General features: G+C 41.9%; 1 protein-coding gene and 1 pseudogene across 1 annotated transcript; one reads left to right on the top strand and one right to left on the bottom strand.

The window, feature by feature from the left end:
- The first annotated feature begins 5,272 nt into the window (after window positions 1-5,272).
- Window positions 5,273-9,350, top strand: LOC115107338 (4-galactosyl-N-acetylglucosaminide 3-alpha-L-fucosyltransferase 9-like). Its single transcript, XM_029630738.2, has 2 exons — window positions 5,273-5,560; window positions 6,306-9,350. Exon 2 carries the CDS (start codon window positions 6,314-6,316, stop codon window positions 7,412-7,414), a length of 1,101 nt encoding a protein of 366 aa, XP_029486598.2. The 5' UTR covers window positions 5,273-5,560; window positions 6,306-6,313; the 3' UTR covers window positions 7,415-9,350.
- Window positions 9,351-12,012: 2,662 nt separating this feature from the next.
- LOC115107337 (ankyrin repeat domain-containing protein 9-like) lies at window positions 12,013-18,945 on the bottom strand (annotated as a pseudogene).
- Between the last annotated feature and the right edge of the window lie 839 nt (window positions 18,946-19,784).

The following is a 19,784-nucleotide window of genomic DNA, read 5'->3' as shown; positions in this document are numbered from 1 at the left end:
CTCTCCCTTGTCCAACTACTCCTCTGCCTGGTCCAGCTATTCCTCTCCCTTGACCAGACATGATTTTTTCTCTCTCTGCTCCTCTGTGTTGTGCTGTATCCACATTAAACTAAATCAGTCCAAAGAGTCCCCTTTTTACTGTGTATGTCCATGCAATTGAAATAACTTCAACACCTGGCTATGTCTCCGATTGAGATTGGAATCAACTGTGGTTGGTCTATTTTACACAAGTTACAGTAAATCAGATATTTCTCAATCTGTTCATTCAAAAAAATGCTTATCAGCTATTTCAATATAGCTTTTGAGCTGCTGTTGTTGCAGAAGTAGAGGCTTTATACTATATTTAAGGTTGTGAACATTAGGTCTTCATTTCTGGAATGCTGTGTGCAAGCATTTGTAAATAAGACAAGAATCCATCATTTTGGAATTGGGTGAGCTTGTATGTAAATAAAATGTAAGCATTTTAGAAACGTGTTAATTGACTGGATATTCTGTGAAAACAACATAAATTGTGTTAATGGTGTATGGTCCACAACAGATAGATGTTGTGATAGTTGTGTTGAGAGTTTTGAAAATGTGACTATAGATTGGACTAAAGGATGTTCATTTAAAATGGCTGTTTTTTCAGTAAATGTTGATCAATGTTGCCATCAAAAGGTTGTATGAACCTCTACAGGTGTATTCTTCAACAAAGATTCTTCACATCTTGAAAGTGTACACGTGGCGCCACCTGGTGGTCTAGATTGACAGTTTGCCTGTTTGTAATAAAATGTTGCCACTGTCAGTAGTTTCCTCAGTAGACAAGGCCACATAAAGTAAGTATGGGAGAGTGGGGTAAATTAAGCCACCACATAACTTGAGCCACCCCTTGTTTTTAGGAAACCATACACAAAATGAATAATTTGACCAAATAGTTAGGAAGAGGTCATCATTTCCTGGAGTCTGTAATAGAAGAAACCAAATGGAAAAGTGGTAAACAAGTTAAGTATAAAAAACTGTTTTTCACCAAGTCAAATTCATTTCTTGTGTTAGAGGTTCCAGTATCTAAACCAAAATAGATTATTTTAAGATTTGATATATATAAATTGGTGTCTCTAGCTTCAACATGAGGTTGTAAACCTAGCATGAAGTGCATCCTTGTACCTGTGTGGGCTAATATAGTAATAATGTTCTCCTTGGGGTAAGTGTTTGTTAGGCATTAAGCCTGTGTTAAAAGATGCAATGATTAAAAGACTAAAAAGTGATTGTGATTGTGTGGAATGGTGTTTGGGAAATAAAGATAGACATGGTTTTAAAAAGATAGAGGTAATATTTAATTCAGTACAGAAATTGGTAGGCGGCTCGTCTTACCCTGTCCCTCGGCTCAACTTGTGCCAATAGACCACTTTTTTTTGGACAAGCTATGTTCTCAAAACGGCAATGTTTACATGAATTCTGATTATTTCCAGGGATACACAACATCCTGAAATGTATGTAGATATATTTGTTAGAAAGAATACAATATTTCCCTCGATGGAGTGATGTTACATGTAAAAAAAAAAAATCTAAACTTACCCCACTCTCCCTTAAGTAGCCTTGGCCAGAAAGGCTCATAGGAGCAGGAGCCCATCTCCTGCTTCTGTAGCGTGGCAGCTTGATGTACACGTCCTGGACAAGACAGTAGGCTATCACATGGCCTTACCTCCAATCCATCTCCTTGATGCTGAGTGCCGAGCAGAGACGCATCAGGTCCCATTTTCTTGTCTTTGGTATGACTCGGCTGGGGAACAAACTCCCCGATCTTTCAATCTCAAGGTGAACCCCCTCTAACCACTGAGTTGGCGAGGCTACATGGTACCACCTAATTGCTATTGTCCACCTTGCAAAAGAGGTTTCTAACCTCAATGGTCTTTTCTGGGTTACATAAAGGTTATTTTTAAAAAAGAGGATCAATTCAAACCACAGGTTTTCAATAAGGTTTAAGTCTGGAGACAGAGCTGGCCATTGCAAAATGTTGATTTTGTGGTCATAGGACCGGTTCCAATCCAAGTGCCAATGCCGTCTATTAAACTCTAGGCGGTGCTATTATCAGATGACATGAGCTCTTTGGCCACGCACACTAGTGGTGGGTTTGGCGTCGAAAAACAGAAGCATATGCAGAGAAGTAACTCATACCTACGGTAACATATGGTGGTTGCATATTTGATGTTATGGGACTATTTTGCTTACCCTGGTCCTGTGGCCCTTGTTAAGGTCAACAGCATCATGAGCTTTACCAAGTACCAGGACATTTTAGCCCGAAACCTGGTTGCCTCTGCCAGGGTGCCAATACATTTGACATATCTTTTTTTAGATTTATTCTATTACTTGTTAAACAAAATCTCTTTCTGGAGCAATTGTATTAATAAAATATAACCTCCTCAGCAGCAGGTGAATGCAAGGCTGAGAGATTTACCAGCTAAAGGAAACCGTGAAGCATTTTCCTATCAGAGTTGTGTTTCCATCAAATTGACTTGTTGCAGATACAAGTCTGTTCTTAAATACATAGAGTACTGATGTTTTTTTGTCACTTAAAATGTTGTGTAGGCATAGCGGATGTGCCACTCTGATATTGGCATGTGCGCTCTAGCCAACAGCTTGCAGATACAGTGCAGCTATAGCATAATACATGATGAGATTATTACGGACAAAAGTGCAAGATTATTTTTATCGATCATCATGTCACCAGAATAAGACCCTCGATATTTATTGAAAGAACCGTCAACCTCATCACTGTGCACTTTTACCACTCTGTGAAGTTCATCATAGCTTATTTAACCTGTGGCTTAATAAACTGCATGCTTTCCCATGATGTGGTGACATTATTATCAGACATGTAGGCTACATGGTTGATGATCGGCAACAGACAGCTCATTCAGCATCAGAAGAAGAAAATAAAGCCAGACTGTCTTCAGTGTTCTTTCATGCACAATGATACACCTGTCCTTTCTGCTGCATATCAGCTATTCTTATTTGTTCTTGTCGATTCATGTAATAAAAAATAAAAAAGGTATGCAGCTTTGAATGTTTTTATGTGTGGTATGATTGGTAGTTAGCCTATTGCAGATCTGGGCCTGGCGTCAGGGCTGGAAAATGCCAGGGTACCAGTTTTTGCATGATGAAATTGCAAACTAGTGTGTGTTTGGCATACCAACTACTGACATACTGTCTTTGTTTGACTTACCTGTATAGGTTCAGCTAGGTTGTTAAAATGTTCTTCTTCAATAAGATCATTCTGACATGTAAAAAGTCTAGCAGATAGACCTACTAGCCCGACATATTGGCTTAGCCAGCTGGTTGGCTAGCTGCTAGCTAGTAGCCTACGCCAAATCAATTCAGACCTGCTACCTATTTAATCTGAACTATATCAGACATATCTGAAACACAATGTAAAATATACCAGAATAAACCGCTAGCTATCTGCAGTAGCCTAGGTTTGTTTGCATACACTTCTTATGACTGGCAGAAAACAAACCTACACTACTGCAAGCAGCTGTGTTGTCCAAAAAATTCTGTATGAAATAAATAACACAAAAACAGGGCTACAGTGCATTCGGAAAGTATTTAGACCCCTTCACCATTTCCACATTTTGTTACATTACAGCCTTATTCCAAAATGAATTAAATAGTTTTTTTCCCTCATCAATATACATCATTTTCTGGTGTGGTCCAAGTATGGGTTTAAGGATTTTTAAAAAAATCGATCTGAAAGTGTCTCTTTTCCAAGCTTAAAAGGATAAACATTCACATACAACACCATGGGCCAGAAAAGGTTGAATACGTGGGCCATGCTGTCAATGTAGCATGACTTCATCCAGAGAATACCACAGTTGGATGACAACGTTTGATGACAAAGTTTGCCCACAAGAAGGACAGCCGTGCCACCTTCCTGTTCAAGTGAGCACAGCACAACAATGGTGCAGACCAAAAATATGTATTGTATGTGGCTGCATAAATGATGTAATATGCCAGGATATGTATACTGTAGCTAAGAAAGTAATACTAAGGGTATGTTGAGTAGTAAGCTGTTAGTAGCCCATGAGTCTCACCCTAATTTGGTCCCCCTCTCCCCCACAGAACTTAGCCTACTGTTCAGACTTGGTGGTGCACGTGTAGCCTATAACCTGTTTTAGAGAAATGTAATCATTGAATATTGTAAGAGCTTTCCTTGTTTGCTTATATGCCCCCCTTTATTTATCCTACGGTTTTGACTTGGTGTACAGGGAGAATACTGTAAGAACGTCCCATGTTCTGAATTCTGTCGCTGTACATTTCAAAAGTGCTGAACAAAGAGTTATATTGACCATGTCTGTCCTAGCTCGCTCATTACTGTCTTAATCTAAATTACGGATTGCCTCTTATCCGCTTGTCGTCCACGTATGTCATAGTTTGTACATCTCAATTGTCAGTAGAAACCACATTTGTTTAAGAAAGTCAGCCATATCAGCTATATATTTTTTAAAGGCAGTAAATAAGGCTGAATGAACTGTTTCGCTGCCAGACAAGGCTCCACTGATAGCAAGGTGTAGCAGTGGTAAGGTGTTGGGACTGCTGTTGGGACAGCTTTATTTTGGCCCTAACAGTTTGTGGGCACCATTTGTCACCCTTATAGTGCAATTCAAGTTTTGTTTAGTGCTGTGTAGTTCATACGGTTTTCTTCTGGTGAAAGAGAGGAGGACCAAAATGCAGCGTGGTTATCTTTATACATCTTTAATGAAAGATGGGGGGGCCCACCAAGATTTACATGCTAAAATCGCCACTATAGCTAACTAACTAACATTACTTGTTGGTGGCCCTTTATAACTAATCTGGTGAAAGCTAGAAAATTTGAGCGATGGTCAGGTAACGTTATAGTCACACAGATTTTACTTTGAAAGCTGCAAGCACATGTATCTTGTTGCAGCCCCTCCTCTCCATGCCCACACCCTGCAACTGTTTAAAATGTGATTTTATTTTATTTTACTAGTTTCGGAAGTGTTTGCACATATGCCAAGAGCATGCTTGGCATACGACACCGAGTACCAAGTGTGGAATGTTAGCTTAAAACAGGTCTGGATTTCAGGCTTTACACAGGTATTCAAATTCATTTCACAAAGGTTTTGTGCTTACCAGCTATTAGGTGATATCAGATATGTTTGTTTAGTAGATCTTCTTGGCAGTCATTCTCCATATGCTTAGAGATTGAAGGTTCTTTCAGGTCAGGTAAGGGCAAAATGAATGCTCATTGGCTGTGGCTAAGACCTTGCCCCTCCCCTAATTTCCTTTGAAACGTAATGAGAAGGCTTCCTGTTTCTGTAAGAGGGTCTGTCGGCGGTTTCTTCCTTTTCAAACTTAAACAATAGCTATATATTTTGAAGATAATTTGATACAGCTTCTCACTGTTTCAAATGTATTTACTTGAACAGATTACTACCAAAGTGACAGTTACAAAACTCATACAGCTGCACAGTTCTCACTGGGAGTGTGTTTGAATTAACCCGCAAAGCAAGAATAATCACCAAGCAACTCTGAATACTCTGTGACAAGAACAACCTGTTGACTGGTGAGTCGTTATCTTTCTCTCTTTAATTATATAACTCATTAAACTACAGACTTAAACTAAGACCAAGGTTTGCTATGCAAACATGGTTTCTTAGTTTCATATGTCTGTTGTAAACAGGAAGGGAGAGGATCCTCTGTAAGGTTCATGTCAGAGTGAGTGCAGTTTTGAGTAAAAGTAAAATAATCCAAAACACGTATGGCCTTTTACTGTATTGGCTAACCCTCAGGTTGAGTCTGGTTTAATGTTTTTACACAAAAGAGCACAGCATAAGGCAACACAAAGTAGAACTGCAGGTTAGTACTATTAGATAAGCAAAATTGTAAACATTAAAGCACACCTCACCCACCATTGTAAAAATCCCATTAACTTGTATTGTACTGAGAACAAAAGTTAACTATTAACTTAGACACCAAACTGAGGTGGTGGGTATATAGTGAAAGAGTGAGCCATGAGCACATTTCCTTATTGGAAGGAGGAGGTTTACACCCCAGTTATTGGGTTCATAGGTGGTTGTCTTTCTGATACAGGGGGAAATTATGGATAAAAGCAGAATAGGTACTTTTGAAGCTAGTCCGACTAGTTGGTTCAACTTCGCTGATGTGTAAAAGGATGTGGTTTACAGTTCTCGGCTTTCTGCCTTTGTTGCATTTGCTATGTTTTCATACTTCCTGTACACAAAACAGGTTGTTAATACATAAAACAAGATTGATCTGACTTAAAATAAGAAGTTCTCTGTTTTTTGCAGGACCAAAAATGGCTTCTGGATTGGAACGTGTCATCCTGTTCTCGATTCTTGGTCTAGGAGGATTTCTGATGCTGTTTTTAATGTACCATAAATCAGCTCCTTCTCAGATCTGCCCCCCCAAGCCTGCTTTGCCAGGTCATTACTCAAAGCGACCTGAGAACAGGTCCTTGTCTAAGCAGCCAGAGCCAGAAAAGCCCATCATGCTGTTGTGGTTCTGGCCTGAAAACCGCAGGTTTGATTTTAGCGATTGTGCCACTTTCTTCAACATTAATGGCTGCCACCTGACAGATGACAGGTCTCTGTACAACAAGGCAGATGGTGTGCTCATCTTTCACAAATCCATCAAACACGATTTATCCAACTTGCCTCCATCACCTCGACCACCATTCCAGAAGTGGATTTGGTATCACGTGGAATCACCTACAAACACAATTAGGATACCTGGTCTAGATAACCTTTTCAATTTGACCTTGAGTTATAGGGAAGATGCAGACATCCCTGTTCGTTGGCGTTTGACTGCAAGGAAAAGCCAGGGTGAAGACTTTGTGTTGCCAAAGAAGGATAAATTAGTTTGCTGGATAGTGAGTAATAAAGACCCTGCAACTGGAACAGGGGTACGGAATAACTATTACAGAGAACTGGCCAAACATATTAAAGTGGAACTCTTTGGCAAGGCCTTTGCTAGATTCTTGAAATATGAGGACTACTACTCAACACTCTCCAGCTGTAAGTTCTACCTCTCCTTTGAGAACTCAGTCCACAAAGACTACATCACTGAGAAGCTAAACGGACCACTTGCAGCAGGAACAGTGCCAGTAGTATTGGGCCCACCGAGACAGAACTATGAAGACTTTGTCCCAGGAGATTCCTTCATCCATGTTAATGATTTTCCCGATGCAAAAGCCCTGGCTGAATTCCTCCTCAAGTTGGACAAGGATGATGAGGCATATTTGCGCTACTTTCAGTGGCGTAGAAACTTCTCTGCTCAGCAACATCTGGTTCAACTGAGTCAAGAGTTCATCCAATCTATTTGTTATGGATGTGACCATGTAGGACAACATAAAGAATACCGGGTTGTTCACGACCTTTACAAATGGCATTTTGTGTAATTAGTCACTTAGCTTTTATCATAATTTGCATGTCTATTATCTTCAATATACCAAAAAGGTATCTTGATTTATCCCACAGCACATAGGGAGTGCATACACCGCATCGAATGTGTGTTTTAGTGACCAGCTGCAGATGGGTGTCTGACTGCCAACATTTTTGCGAGATTCTACATGTAGAATCACTTTACACTCTGTTTGCACATTATGGCTGGCTCTCTGTTCAGAGGTGTTAAGTACTCTCGGCCGACAGACACTACTGGTGTCTCCGTGCCTTTACACTCACATTTGTCTATGAAAACTTGGTATTTGTAGACTGGCCTAATATAAACTGCTCAAAAAAATAAAGGGAACACTAAAATAACACATCCTAGATCTGAATGAATGAAATATTCTTATTAAATACTTTTTTCTTTACATAGTTGAATGTGCTGACAACAAAATAACACAAAAATTATCAATGGCAATCAAATTTATCAACCCATGGAGGTCACACTCAAAATTAAAGTGGAAACCACACTACAGGCTGATCCAACTTTGATGTAATGTCCTTAAAACAAGTCAAAATGAGGTTCAGTAGTGTGTGTGGCCTCCACGTGCCTGTATGACCTCCCTACAACGCCTGGGCATGCTCCTGATGAGGTGGCGGATGGTCTCCTGAGGGATCTCCTCCCAGACCTGGACTAAAGCATCCGCCAACTCCTGGACAGTCTGTGGATGGAGACATGATGTCCCAGATGTGCTCAATTGGATTCAGGTCTTGGAGAACGGGCGGGCCAGTCCATAGCATCAATGCCTTCCTCTTGTAGGAACTGCTGACACACTCCAGCCACATGAGGTCTAGCATTGTCTTGCATTAGGAGGAACCCAGGGCCAACCGCACCAGCATATGGTCTCACAAGGGGTCTGAGGATCTCATCTCGGTACCTAATGGCAGTCAGGCTACCTCTGGCGAGCACATGGCCACCCCACACCATGACTGACCCACCGCCAAACCGGTCATGCTGGAGGATGTTGCAGGCAGCAGAACGTTCTCCACGGGGTCTCCAGACTCTGTCACGTCTGTCACATGTGCTCAGTGTGAACCTGCTTTCATCTGTGAAGAGCACAGGGCGCCAGTGGCGAATTTGCCAATCTTGGAGTTCTCTGGCAAATGCCAAACGTCCTGCACGGTGTTGGGCTGTAAGCACAACCCCCACCTGTGGACATCGGGCCCTCATACCACCCTCATGGAGTCTGTTTCTGACCGTTTGAGCAGACACATGCACATTTGTGGCCTGCTGGAGGTAATTTTGCAGGGCTCTGGCAGTGCTCCTCCTGCTCCTCCTTGCACAAAGGCGGAGGTAGCGGTCCTGCTGCTGGGTTGTTGCCCTCCTACGGCCTCCTCCAAGTCTCCTGATGTACTGGCTTGTCTCCTGGTAGCGCATCCATGCTCTGGACACTACGCTGACAGACACAGCAAACCTTCTTGCCACAGCTCACATTGATGTCCCATCCTGGATGAGCTGCACTACTTGAGCCACTTGTGTGGGTTGTAGACTCCGTCTCATGCTACCACTAGAGTGAAAGCACCGCCAGCATTCAAAAGTGACCAAAACATCAGCCAGGAAGCATAGGAACTGAGAAGTGGTCTGTGGTCACCACCTGCAGAACCACTCCTTTATTGGGGGTGTCTTGCAAATTGCCTATAATTTCCACCTGTTGTCTATTCCATTTGCACAACAGCATGTGAAATTTATTGTCAATCAGTGTTGCTTCCTAAGTGGACAGTTTGATTTCACAGAAGTGTGATTGACTTGGAGTTACATTGTGTTGTTTAAGTGTTCCCTTTATTTTTTTGAGTAGTGTAGGTATTTTAGAATTGTTCTCTGTTTCTGTTCTGGAGGTGTTTCCCTGTTACAACTTGTAATAAATCGGATAGATTTTTTTATTGGTATTATCAATGACTGCTCTCCTTTTGTTTCATCTGGAAAATCCCTTTACAACTGTGTTATTGTACAGTGCATTCGGAAAGATTTCAGAACCCTTCACTTTTCCCACATTTTGTTACGTTACAGCCTTATTCTAAAATATATATATTTTTAAAATCCCTATCAATCTACACACAACACTCCATAATGACAAAGCAAAAACAGATTTATGACATTTACATAAGTATTCAGACCCTTTTCTCAGTACTTTGTTGAACCACCTTTGGCAGCGATTACAGCCTTGAGTCTTCTTGGGTATGACGCTACAAGCTTGGCACACCTGTATTTGCCGAGTTTCTCACATTCTTCTATGCAGATCCTCTCAAGCTCTGTCAGGTTCGATGGGGAGCGTCGCTGCACAGGTATTTTCTGGTCTCTTCAGAGATGGTCAATCAGGTTCAAGTCCGAGCTCTGGTTGGGCCACTCAAAGACATTCAGAGACTTGAAACATGTCAAACGTTTTTTATAATCAATCCTCAGGTTGTTTTTAAAATATATATTCGATAATATATCAAACGGGAGTGTAGGTTTTTCAATAGGACAGGGAGAAACAATGGCCGCTTTACTCTGTTGCGCAAAACTCACTCTGAGAGCCCCCACCTATCCACTTACGCAATGTGATCTTTCTTGCTAATTTTTCAAAATAAAAGCCTGAAACTATGTCCAAAGACTGGTGACACCTTAGGGAATCCACATACAAAGGAATCTGGTTGATATCCCTTTAAATGGAGGATAGGCATGCATAGGAACAGAGAGGTTTCAAAATAAGAGGCACTTCCTGATTGGATTTTCCTCAGGTTTTCGCCTGCAATATCAGTTCTGTTACACTCACAGACAATATTTTGACAGTTTTGGAAACTTCAGAGTGTTTTCTATCCTAATATGACAATTATATGCATATTCTAGTTTCTGGGGCTGAGAAATAGGCAGTTTCAAATGGCTACGTTTTTTTGCCAAAAACGAAAATACTGCCCCCTGCACGCAAAAGGTTAACAAAGGGCTTTCCAAGAGTCCATTCTATAGAGTAGAGAGAGAAAAGGGGCAAAGGTATTTATGGGGGTCATAAACCTCACCAACAGGGAAACGTCATGACACTGGGAATACAGATGGTCACAGATACCAATAAAGTTGGTCACGGATACCTTTAAAAAAGATAGGGGCATGGATCAGAAAATCAGTCAGTATCTGGTGTGACCACCATTTGAAACATGTAGGTATTACAAAACATTTGCCAGTTGGTCCACGCGTGCTTTGAGTACACGTCCTGGAATGTTGCTCACATTGGCTACGGAGAGCATTATCACACAGTCGTCTGGAACAGCTGGTGCTCTCATGCATGCTTCAGTGTTGCTTGCCTCGAAGAGAGCACAAAAGGCATTTAGCTTGTCTGGTAGGTGAGGTTTCCCTTTGTAGTTCGTAGTTTTCAAGCCCTGCCACATCCTACGAGCGTCAGAGCCGGTGTAGTAGGATTTGAATCTTAGTCCTGTATTGATGCTTTGCCTGTTTGATGGTTTGTCTGACGGCATAGCGTGATTTCTTATAAGCGTTCGGATTAGTGTCCCGCTCATTGAAAGCGGCAGCTCTTGCCTTTAGCTCGGTGCGTATGTTACCTGTAATCCATGGCTTCTGGTTGGGATATGCACGTACGGTCACTGTAGGGACGACGTCGTCGATGCACTTATTGATGAAGCCGGTGACTGAGGTGGTATACTCCGCAATGCCATTGGATGAATCCTGAAACATATTCCAGTCTGTGCTAGCAAAACAGTCCTGTAGTGTAGCATTCATGTCATCTGACCACTTCTGTATTGAGCCAGTCACTGGTACTTCCTGCTTTCGTTTTTGCTTGTAAGCAGGAATCAAGAGGATAGAATTATGGTCAGATTTGCCCTATGGAGGGCGAGGGAGAGCTTTGTGTTCATCTCTGTGTGTGGAGTAAAGGTGGTCTAGAGTTTTTTTTCCTCTGGTTGCACATGTGACATGCTGGTAGAAATGAGGTGAAATGGATTTAAGTTTGCCTGCATTAAAGTCCCCTGCCAATAGGAGCGTCGCTTCTGGATGAGCATTTCCTTGTTTACTTATGGCTTTATACAGCTCGTTGAGTGGGGTCTTAGTGCCAGCATCAGATTGTTGTGGTAAATAGATGTCTACGAATAATATAGATGAGAACTCTCTTGGTATGTAGTGTGGTCTACAACTTATCATGAGGCATGCTACCTCATGCAAGCAATAACTTGAGACTTCTTTAAGTTACCCAACCCCTCTTCCCAATCTGCTTATCAGTGGGCTAAACACCAGGCTTTTATAATTTGTAAGGAAGGAATAAGCCAGAAGAGAAGAAACAATGATGCGAGTTTCAATTGTTTTGTTTATCAAGTTTTCTTTTCTCTTGATAATGAGGAAAGCCATCACTGGAGAAGCATAATGGAATTGTTATTACCATTTGAAATATGTTTAAAAGTTCAGAGATCAAAAAAGATATTATACATATTGAGGTAATCATTTTAAACAGATAACAAATCATACATTTCCTGTAGGCTACAAAAGTGTAAAATTCAGCACTGCGGTGAAAATGTTGTTATCCTGTATTTAGTCTCCAATCTGAGACAGTTGCATACAAGAGGTTTTAAGAAAAATAAAATGATTTACCAAATATATCTTCCATTTTATTTGAAACTTGAATCACAGATATTATCATAATTAGCACCCATTCATTTCATACAAGGGGTTTGCATTTATAAGATCATACATAGGACCTACAGGCTCATCACACAGATATCTTGATCAGTCATGCTAAAACATTCATATGGGTCAATAAATAAATAATGTAGACAGATTTAAAACACGTTTAAAGCAGTTGGCATGGTAGTGGTTTCAAGGAGGAGGGTATGGGAAGCTCATCCAGGCTGTCAGGGAACTGCTCTGGGGGAAGCTGCCTCAAGATATTTTTGCATAGCGATGACAAACAATGGAGCTGGCTTCTGTCCAACAAGATATTTGAATTTGCGCTCACCAAGGACTTTGGACCAACAAACAAATCTTGGGTATAAACATTAACAGGTTGTCAAGACACAGATTTTTGGCCCCAATGTTCACTTTGGAGTCCCACAGCTGTCCCAAAATTACATCCAGTGGTGTCACACCATTGTGATCCTCTGCCAGTGGCGAGGCTCCATTGCCCAATAACAGAATGAATGCTTCGGAGCTCACAGGCCAGATGTAGTGGGGTCTTACCATCCTTCATGTGAAAACATCCGCCTCGGTTCATATATGACTGCAGACTAGGATAGTCGATGTGCTTCTTGCAGTATGAGACCCAGTATGTCCCGTCTGTCATTCCTGACAGCCATCACTAAATCGTGGCCGATGATCGACAACAACAAAAGCGCTTCATCAGTGTAGTGACTGAGCAAGTATTGATAGGCTTGGTGGTCATGTACGATAATGTACAGCAATGCCTCTTGAGGGAGATTAGGATCTCTTGCTCACATCCTCCTCCCAGTAAAAAGTCTCCATTGTCCACATCCTGTGAAGAAATGAACTCGGAGCTCAAACGCCTTCTCTTATACACAGAAGTCAGATGGCTAGATCGCTTGCCAGAGCCTTTGAGTTAAGAGAGCCGCTGCAGAGATTTGTTTCAGAAAAAAAGTCACCACTACCAGCACATTTCAATGACAAGGAATGGGTCGCAAAACTCGCTTACCGTTGCGACATATTCAACCTGCTCAATGGACTCAATCTGTCACTTCAGGGGAGAATGACAGCTGTTGGCAGATAAAGTGGCTGCATTTAAAGCCAAACTGGAACTGTGGGGACGGCGAGTGGACAGGGGCATATTTGACATGTTCCAAACATTAGCAGGGATTTTGGGAGATACCGGGCCCGTCTTTCTCCCAGCTGGTGTACGATCACCTAGCTTCGCTGTCAACAGAGTTCGAGCGTTACTTCCCAACCGCCAAAGACCCACGAAGTGCGAAGGAATGGATCTGCGACCCATTTGTGAATATCCCAGGTGAATCGTCCATGTCTGTGCAGGAAGAAGATCAACTCCTTGATGTTGTAAATGACGGTGGCCTTAAAAGTATGTTTGAGATAACTTAATCTCTGCCGACCTGGATTAAAATCAAGGCTGAATATCCCGAGATAGCCACAAAAGCACTGAAAACATTGCTTCCATTGCCAACATCCTATCTCTGCGAAGCACGGTTTTCCGCAATGACGGCAACAAAAACAAAATTACGGAGTAGACTGGGCATAAGGAACATGTCACTGTCTCCCATCACCCCTAGATGGGAATGTCTTGTTGCTGGGAAACAAGCTCAGTGCTCCCATTGATTCAGTGACATGGTGAGTTGCAATGTTTTTATTATATGGTCATTAGAGAAAAATATGCCCTTTTATGTTTTTATAATATCATCACGTTAGACCTACTTAAACTAAAATTTTATGAAAAAGCAGCTATACTAAACTTATAGGCCTAATCGATATTGTAGTGTCGTGACCCCCCCCCCCCCCCCCAATTGTGCTCTGAATTAAATCGCTACAGTGTAGCTGCTGATGTAGTAGACCCATTTTTACACTGGAGGGAATCTCAAGACATTCTAGAGTGCCTTCCTGCAGAGTCACCTCCCTCCAAGCATTGCAGTGTAAACAGAATTGTCTCATTGAGCCAAATGCTCAACAGTAAACCATTTAATAGAAGAGATATTTTCCTTGTATTCCTTCTGTTTTATTGAGATTTTGCCAGAATATTTTTTAACAGCCTAACAACAATTTTGAAATTGTAGCAGTTCCGTGAAGAAAAGGAATCTCAACTGTGTTTTTTTTTCTTGGCTGCTCAGAGGGAGCTATCATCTAGAGCAAGGGATCTTTAAACTTTTCAGCCTGGGACCCAAATGAGAAATTCTGTGTTTTCCTGGGCCCCAAGCTTAGGAAAATATTCAACTATATGTAAATATCAGTACATTTCATTAACCTTATGCCTTAAACAAATGCAATATAGACAAAAAAAAAAAAAAAAAAATTAAAATAAATATCTATTAATGTTTATTTTCCCCCGTTTAAAAACACTCTTACACATCTGTCTAGGTTGGAACTGTTGCTCTTAAAATACAATAAATCATTTTCATTCCGAACTGGAATAAACTGATTGATCACATCACACAGATGAATAACAGAACACACACACAGGCTTTTTCATAGTGCAACCCTAAGCAACAGTACAGATGAAAAATGATCAGGCCTACTGTACATCTTACTGTAGAAATGATCAGGCCTACTGTACATCTTACTGTATAAATTATTGTTGAAAGAAAGTCTAGGTTGGAACTGTTGCTGTTGAATTACAATACATATTTTTTATTCTGAACTGGAATGAACTGATTGATCACATCACACAGATGTAGACCAGAACGCACACACGCACGCACGCACACACACACACAGTCCTAATGAGAGGTGTGTGGCTGGTTAAAGTTTTCACCAAGCATGTCTATTCTGGGCTCAGTTTCTGACAGTACAACACATAGGTCATACTCAGCATTGACACTGTTTCTGCACTTGTTTTGAAACTATGTCAGAGTTGAGAACCCTGACTCGCATAGGTATGTGGTGCCAAACTGGATCAGAACATCTACTGCTTCCTCAGTCAGCCAGGAGACCACTTCTTGCTGTAGATGAGCAACCCAGAACTGTGTGAGTGTGTTTGCCTCAAAAAGCATCTTGCTTAAATGATTTTATTCCAGTTCAGAATAAAAATGATTACTTGTATTTCAAAAACAAAAGTTCCAACCTAGACTAGTTTTCAACAGTAATTTCTACAGTATGGTGTACAGTAGGCCTGATCTTAAAAATAAAAAAATTCATCTGTGCTGTTTCTAAGGGTTGCACTAAGCTAGGTAGTTTGCTTTGGTTAATGTTAGCTATTATCTGTGTATAAGGACAAGGGATTGTTTGAAAGAGAAATTCACATCTACTACTATGAGAGTTAGTACGCCCTTATTTCTGCTCATCATCACCCGTTATAAAATGACAACAATGCCCTGACTTACTGACTTACTGTTCCACTGTTTCCTAAGCCCTGTTCTGAAAGAACTCCCTGGGTTTACCATCATCCTGTGGATGTTTGGCCAGGATGTGTCGTTTTATTAATTTGTTCGTTTTGAAGGACTCATTACTAAGCACTTCCCCGCACAAAACACATTGTGGGCGCTCCTCGTTTGTATGAAAGAGAGAGAAACTCATCGCTGTATTTGCGTTTCATGACAACTGAGTTCAGTCAGAACTTGTGGCTAGCATGAATCCATTTGATGACAGCAGTGAGTGATGGCGAGTTGAAATGACAAGTCAATGTGTGTCGCAGAGTGATCTTCAAGAAAACTGCAGAAAAATATCCGGTAAACCACGAAGCACACAGACATCTGCTGCTAAGCAGAGAGCGCACCGAACAGAGAGGGCAGTTGCACTTGGCCAAATCAATTCCAGTAATTCATGAAATAATGATCAAGTTACTCTGACAGGTCGCGACCCACGTTGATACCCATACTTTAGAAAAATAAAAAGCTACGGTTATGCAAGCAAGCAGCAGGGAATTATCAATGTTTTCAGTCGCAATTGAGCTTTTACTAAATATAATCCTTCCATGATACTGATCAAATGAAACGTGGTTTGTTCTAATGCAACTTCAAGATGCTAGCGTAAGAGCTATCTAACTATGGTTCAGCAAATTGTCTGCATTCAGCTAACAGCTAGCACGTCGCGTTGTTATTGTGAGGACGCAGAAATGATTTTGATTAGTTTGTTAGCTAACGTTTCCTACCTGTGTATTGTAGCTATATTATGCAATTAATGACACTGTATAATAAGGTTACTGAACTTCTATATTCATATATTGATCACGAAGCATGTTGTTAGTTAGCTAGCTGTGTATTGTCTGCTAATGTAATGTGTACGGACACGAAAATAAACCCAGTCTGCACATGCTTGTGAATTGTTTGGTTGCATTATTCAGGAGTGTACAAGTTGGTTGCATTGTTGAATAATTTGTAGCTATGCTTTAATGTGTAATACAAGTGGCTATTGTGATATTTACGTTAAATATGGCTTCGGAATAGAGGTTGACGCACTGGAGTGATGTGATGTGTCCCATCTTGTAATTTTTTTCCCAGCACTGTCTCGATCCCGCAACAATTATATAAATAACCCCATACCTTTCCTGTCCTGTTACGAAAGATCATTACCGTCCTGTGCTCATTTTAACACCCTGAAATCAGAAATAACTTATTCCGTTAGCTGCGCGTCTGTCTGCCCCACCTCCCTGCACTCTGCTGCCTGTGAGTTTCCATAGCAACACATTTATTTTGGGCTGGGTGAGACGAGAGGAGAGCGAGAGAGAACTGTCAGCTGTTAGCTAGCTACTTTTCGTTGCCTGCTCATCTGATAAATGCCTATTATCATTTTTAAAATAGTGATTGAAGAATGTGTGTTTCACAATTAGAAATTAGGGTTCTTCAAGGGTTCTTTGGTAAGGTTGATGGTTCTTTGTGGAACCATAATGACTCAAAGAACTTGGAGCCCCTCAAGGGGCGATGGCTCATTAGCATATTTTGGGGCGTGGTTTGCGCACACCTCTTTTTGTGCAACTATGAGTGACATTCCATTTGAGCTAATCTGTTGTGTTTCGCTCTTAGTTAAATATGAATATGGCCAGTTACAGTGTATTGTGGAAGATTCGCTTGTGTTATTTGAGAACAGTTGACTAAATTAGTGGTTCTCAATTCTCACCTCAGGGACCCCCTGCTATTCTAGAGCTAGTACACCTGATTCAATTTGACTATGAACACAAAAATAACACATATGGAATTTAAAAAATATAATATGGCTATCCAGAATAATAAATACCATTTCGGTTGTTAAAAACTTATACACTGCTCAAAAAAAATTAAGGGAACACTTAAACAACACAATGTAACTCCAAGTCAATCACACTTCTGTGAAATCAAACTGTCCACTTAGGAAGCAACACTGATTGACAATAAATGTACATGCTGTTGTGCAAATGGAATAGACAACAGGTGTAAATTATAGGCAATTAGCAAGACACCCCCAATAAAGGAGTTGTTCTGCAGGTGGTGACCACAGACCACTTCTCAGTTCCTATGCTTCCTGGCTGATGTTTTGGTCACTTTTGAATGCTGGCGGTGCTTTCACACTAGTGGTAGCATGAGACGGAGTCTACAACCCACACAAGTGGCTCAAGTAGTGCAGCTCATCCAGGATGGGACATCAATGCGAGCTGTGGCAAGAAGGTTTGCTGTGTCTGTCAGCGTAGTGTCCAGAGCATAGAGGCGCTACCAGGAGACAGGTCAGTACATCAGGAGACGTGGAGGAAGCCGTAGGAGGGCAACAACCCAGCAGCAGGACCGCTATCTCCGCCTTTGTGCAAGGAGGAGCAGGAGGAGCACTGCCAGAGCCCTGCAAAATGACCTCCAGCAGGCCACAAATGTGCATGTGTCTGCTCAAATGGTCAGAAACAGACTCCATGAAGGTGGTATGAGGGCCCGATGTCCACAGGTGGGGGTTGTGCTTACAGCCCAACACTGTGCAGGACGTTTGGCATTTGCCAGAGAACACCAAGATTGGCAAATTCGCCACCTTCGCCCTGTGCTCTTCACAGATGAAAGCAGGTTCACACTGAGCACATGTGACAGACGTGACAGAGTCTGGAGACCCCGTGGAGAACGTTCTGCTGCCTGCAACATCCTCCAGCATGACCGGTTTGGCGGTGGGTCAGTCATGGTGTGGGGTGGCATTTCTTTCTTTTTGCTCGCCAGAGGTAGCCTGACTGCCATTAGGTCCCGGGATGAGATCCTCAGACCCCTTGTGAGACCATATGCTGGTGCGGTTGGCCCTGGGTTCCTCCTAATGCAAGACAATGCTAGACCTCATGTGGCTGGAGTGTGTCAGAAGGGATTGATGCTATGGACTGGCCCGCCCGTTCCCCAGACCTGAATCCAATTGAGCACATCTGGGACATCATGTCTCGCTCCATCCACCAACGCCACGTTGCACCACAGACTGTCCAGGAGTTGGCGGATGCTTTAGTTCAGGTCTGGGAGGAGATCCCTCAGGAGACCATCCGCCACCTCATCAGGAGCATGTCCAGGCATTGTAGGGAGGTCATACAGGCACGTGGAGGCCACACACACTACTGAGCCTCATTTGGACTTGTTTTAAGGACATTACATCAAAGTTGGATCAGCCTGTAGTGTGGTTGTCCACTTTAATTTTGAGTGTGACTCCAAATCCAGACCTCCATGGGTTGATAAATTTGATTTCCATTGATCATTTTTGTGTGATTTTGTTGTCAGCACATTCAACTATGTAAAGAAAAAAGTATTTAATAAGAATATTTCATTCATTCAGATCTAGGATGTGTTATTTTAGTGTTCCCTTTATTTTTTTGAGCAGTGTATACAATCTTTGCCTTGGTGTCTGCCATTGCCCAGATTGCTCATTTATACGGTTACCACAGTTTCCCTGTGGGTTTGAGCCTTTGGCTGCCATGGTGCGTCGATGAGGCGGCACGGAAATGCGCATTATCAAGTCACAGCAGGTGCCCTGTTGTTTTGGACTTGCTGTTCCTTGAACGAGTTCTGACTTTTCAGGCTCGCAAAGTAAGTATTGTTCTTGGAACTGTGGGGTCTATGGACTTTGGCAGCATTTTGTCCGGGTTACCACAGTTTGCCTGTAGGTTTGAGACTTGGGCTGCTATGACAGCGCTCGTGTACATAGTTTTTAGGTTACTGCAGGTTCCCTGTGGGTTTGAGCCTCGGGCTGCCGTAGTTCATCGACTCTGGTTGATGCTATGCAGTGTGCGTGTGCGCTTTACCAAGTCACTACATGTGTTCTGTGGTTTTGGACTTGCGGTTCCTTGTACGAGTTCTGCCATTTCAGACTTGGAAGGTAAGTATTGTTCTTGGAACCATGGGGTCTATGGACGTGGGCTGCAGTGGGGGTTTAGCTGAAGATCGGTACTGAATTGAGGAAATGGATGCAAGCCCAGAAATTATAGGCAGAAAGGATGTGGCTTCAGAGGGTGGACTCGGCATCCATTATCTCATTGTGCGTGAAAGGATTGGTCGTTGACTCCCATGCTATGTTATACCTCATTCCCTCCTTCGGGGAACAGTATATAGCTCTTGTAATAGCCAATGAGTAGGCTACTCAAAAGGCAGAGACCCTCAAATTCTGCTAATTATATCAAAAAGCCACAATGATCATTTACAAAGTCTTGAAATATCGAAAGGAGTACAAGGAAAAATGTTGACATAATAAATAGGAATGTTAAAATATTAGTGGTGGGCTTCAATTGCCTATCGATAGTTTGATTGATATGATATCAA

Source organism: Oncorhynchus nerka, linkage group LG24, assembly GCF_034236695.1.
Source record: "Oncorhynchus nerka isolate Pitt River linkage group LG24, Oner_Uvic_2.0, whole genome shotgun sequence".
In the NCBI taxonomy this organism is placed as follows: domain Eukaryota; kingdom Metazoa; phylum Chordata; class Actinopteri; order Salmoniformes; family Salmonidae; genus Oncorhynchus; species Oncorhynchus nerka.
This window is presented reverse-complemented; position numbering and strand designations above follow the sequence as displayed.

Coding starts and splice junctions, on each gene's coding strand:
- LOC115107338 (XM_029630738.2), top strand. CDS start 6,314: ATGGCTTCTGGATTGGAACGTGTCATCCTGTTCTCGATTCTTGGTCTA.